We start from the raw sequence: 2,507 nt of genomic DNA on the forward strand, positions 1-2,507 counted from the left end.
AAACGCGGGCGCACTACCTTGTACTACTAGTTTCGTGCGCCTGCCGGCTGCCTCGTGGTGCCTTGCCACCTCCGCCATGACGTAATACTGATGCATCCGTCGCTCCCGCCTTTCTCCCTCTTTTTTTTGAAAAAGAAACAGAGAAAGCTTTTGGTGCGGTGGGGCGCCGCGAGGTCGACCTATATATAGGCGGCAGGCACTCTCCTTTGCCGCCCACATCACACCACACTCCGCTTCTTGCTGTTGCGCATCGAACTCATCGCCCCAGAGGCAGAGCAGTAGAGCACACACCGTCGCTCCACTCCACTTCCAAGTTCCACCCACAAATTTTATCACATTGCCGACTGCAGCCGCCGACGCCGGCGAAGCCCTCCGTTGCCTCGTGTGCCGCCCGTCTGTCTGCCCGCCGGCGCTATGAAGGTGACTGTGACCGATCGGACTGGGGATTTGGGAGTCCTGGTTTCAGCTGCGGCGTTTGATTTTATTTTATTTTTTTGATCGGATGGTTTGCTGATTTTGTCATCTTGTCTGACGGCCGGGTGCAGAAGGTTGTGCTGAAGCTGGACCTGCACGACGACAGGCAGAAGCAGAAGGCGCTCAAGGCCGTCTCCGGTCTCCAGGGTACTCCTCTTTCTCTCCTGCTTCTTTTCTCCAATTCCATCGTATCTTTTCTTGCTCTGCTTCGCAGTGCTCTATGCTGACGACGGCAACTCTCTGTTCTCGCCCAGGCATCGACCTGCTGAGCGTGGACATGAAGGACCAGAAGCTGACGGTGGCCGGCAGCATGGACCCCGTCGACGTCGTCGCCAAGCTGCGCAGGTTCTTCCCCGGGGCGCACATCGTCTCCGTCGGCCCGGCCAAGGAGGATAAGAAGGAAGGCGGCGACAAGAAGGACGGCGACAAGAAAGACGGCGGCGGCGGCGACAAGGACAAGAAGGACGCGAGCAAGCAGGTGGTGTACGCGGCCCCCTACTGGTACCCGCCGCCGCCGCAGCACCACCACCCGCACCCGTACCACTTCGTCCGCAGCGCCGAGGAGGACCCCAACTCCTGCGTCATCTGCTGAACCCCGCGCCGGCCCGCCTTGTACATTTCTAGCTTGCCTGCCTGCGTGCGGCTCACCGGCGATCACCGGTCGAGAGCTGCTCCGGTGGTGGTTGGTGGTTGCTCCACTCGTCATCCTACCTGCGACAGCGATCGCTATGTCCCTAGATGTTGTTTTGTCTTGTTTATTTTGCTTGGATAAGTACACGCATATGTTGAGTTTATGATGTAGAGAGCAGATGTGGAATCAAATAACTGCGGGGAGAAGAAACATAAATATATAGAACCTTTTGCAATTGGATTTTGAGTGAGTTCACTGTAATGAAATCTGAACTTATCAACTGAAAGCAACTCTGAAGTTCTGAAGCTCTCTGACCGGTGTTCTCAAGCTGACAGTTGTTTTCAGTTAGTGGACACCTCTTCTATTCTGCTGCCTAGGCTTATCTTTTAACTCAGAGACTGTCACGATCTTAGGCTTAGGCTTAGCTTAGCTCTTCCCATTCTTCATCTCTAATTCCCACGAACCAAACAAAGTTGTCACGATCTTAGGCTTAGGCTTAGCTTAGCTCTTCCCATTCTTCATCTCTAATTCCCACGAACCAAACAAAGTTGTCACGATCTTAGGCTTAGGCTTAGGCTTAGCTCTTCCCATTCTTCACCTCTAATTCCCACGAACCAAACAAAGTTGTCACAATCATAGGCTTAGGCTTAGCTCTTCTTTTGTTTTTTCCTCTTCTCGTGGCCTTCTGTTGTATACTTTCCTTTTTTTTCTCTATGAAATGTCATTGCATATATCAACATCAAGACTTTTTTTGGTTTCTAGGTAGGTGCCACTTTTTTGTTTGAATAATCCTGGGGTGGCAAGTCATGGTTTCAACGTGAGCTTTCAAAGCTCCACTTTTTCATCCGTGGCGATAGGGAACCCATCGATTTGGTAGGGAGGGGCCAGATCACGATATGTTCACCTTTGCGAGGAGCAGATGATGACAATAGGCGTGTGTTTGATGGATTGAGCAGGTGTTCATCTATGTTCCGGGGAAAAAACGACCCGGGCGGGACCGCTGGAGAGCCCGCACGGAAGCCGATGCTCTTCGTCACTAGTGCGAAGGGCATCGGATGTTGGGGTGCGTCTCAGCGGCAGACGGAGTCCGCTGGTGGACGGATCCAGTCGAGGCCTCGTGCAATCCTGGTGCACTGCGGCCTTGCCCAACTGTCCTCTTATAGTGAGGTGTGGGTGGTTCAAGTCCGGGCCCGGGGTAAAAACCCCTGGCTGGTTGGTCCAGCCACGGCAGCGGTGACGTCGAAGGGCATCACTTTCCTCCCTGGAGGTGCTGCTGAGGATCCTTCCTCCCATCCCTGGCCACTTCCCCGAGTGAAAGCTCAAAAATTGGTGTGGGTTGGTTAGCGACTGCGTCGTGAGCGTCCTGTTCTCCTTGGGGACACCGTCTTGGGAAGGTTAGCCT

The 2,507-nt window shown here is 53.7% G+C and overlaps 1 protein-coding gene across 1 annotated transcript; it reads left to right on the forward strand.

Moving 5' to 3' along the window:
* Positions 1-207: 207 nt before the first annotated feature.
* Positions 208-1,345, forward strand: LOC109753589 (heavy metal-associated isoprenylated plant protein 39-like). The gene is made up of 3 exons (XM_020312513.4): positions 208-420; positions 546-621; positions 729-1,345. The coding sequence occupies exons 1-3, from the start codon at positions 415-417 to the stop codon at positions 1,064-1,066; spliced, it is 420 nt and encodes a 139-aa protein (XP_020168102.1). The 5' UTR covers positions 208-414; the 3' UTR covers positions 1,067-1,345.
* Positions 1,346-2,507: the final 1,162 nt, after the last annotated feature.

Source organism: Aegilops tauschii, chromosome 2 (genome assembly GCF_002575655.3).
Source record: "Aegilops tauschii subsp. strangulata cultivar AL8/78 chromosome 2, Aet v6.0, whole genome shotgun sequence".
Lineage (NCBI taxonomy): Eukaryota > Viridiplantae > Streptophyta > Magnoliopsida > Poales > Poaceae > Aegilops > Aegilops tauschii.

Coding starts and splice junctions, on each gene's coding strand:
- LOC109753589 (XM_020312513.4), top strand. Junction 622..728: donor GGCCGTCTCCGGTCTCCAGG/GTACTCCTCTTT, acceptor GTTCTCGCCCAG/GCATCGACCTGCTGAGCGTG.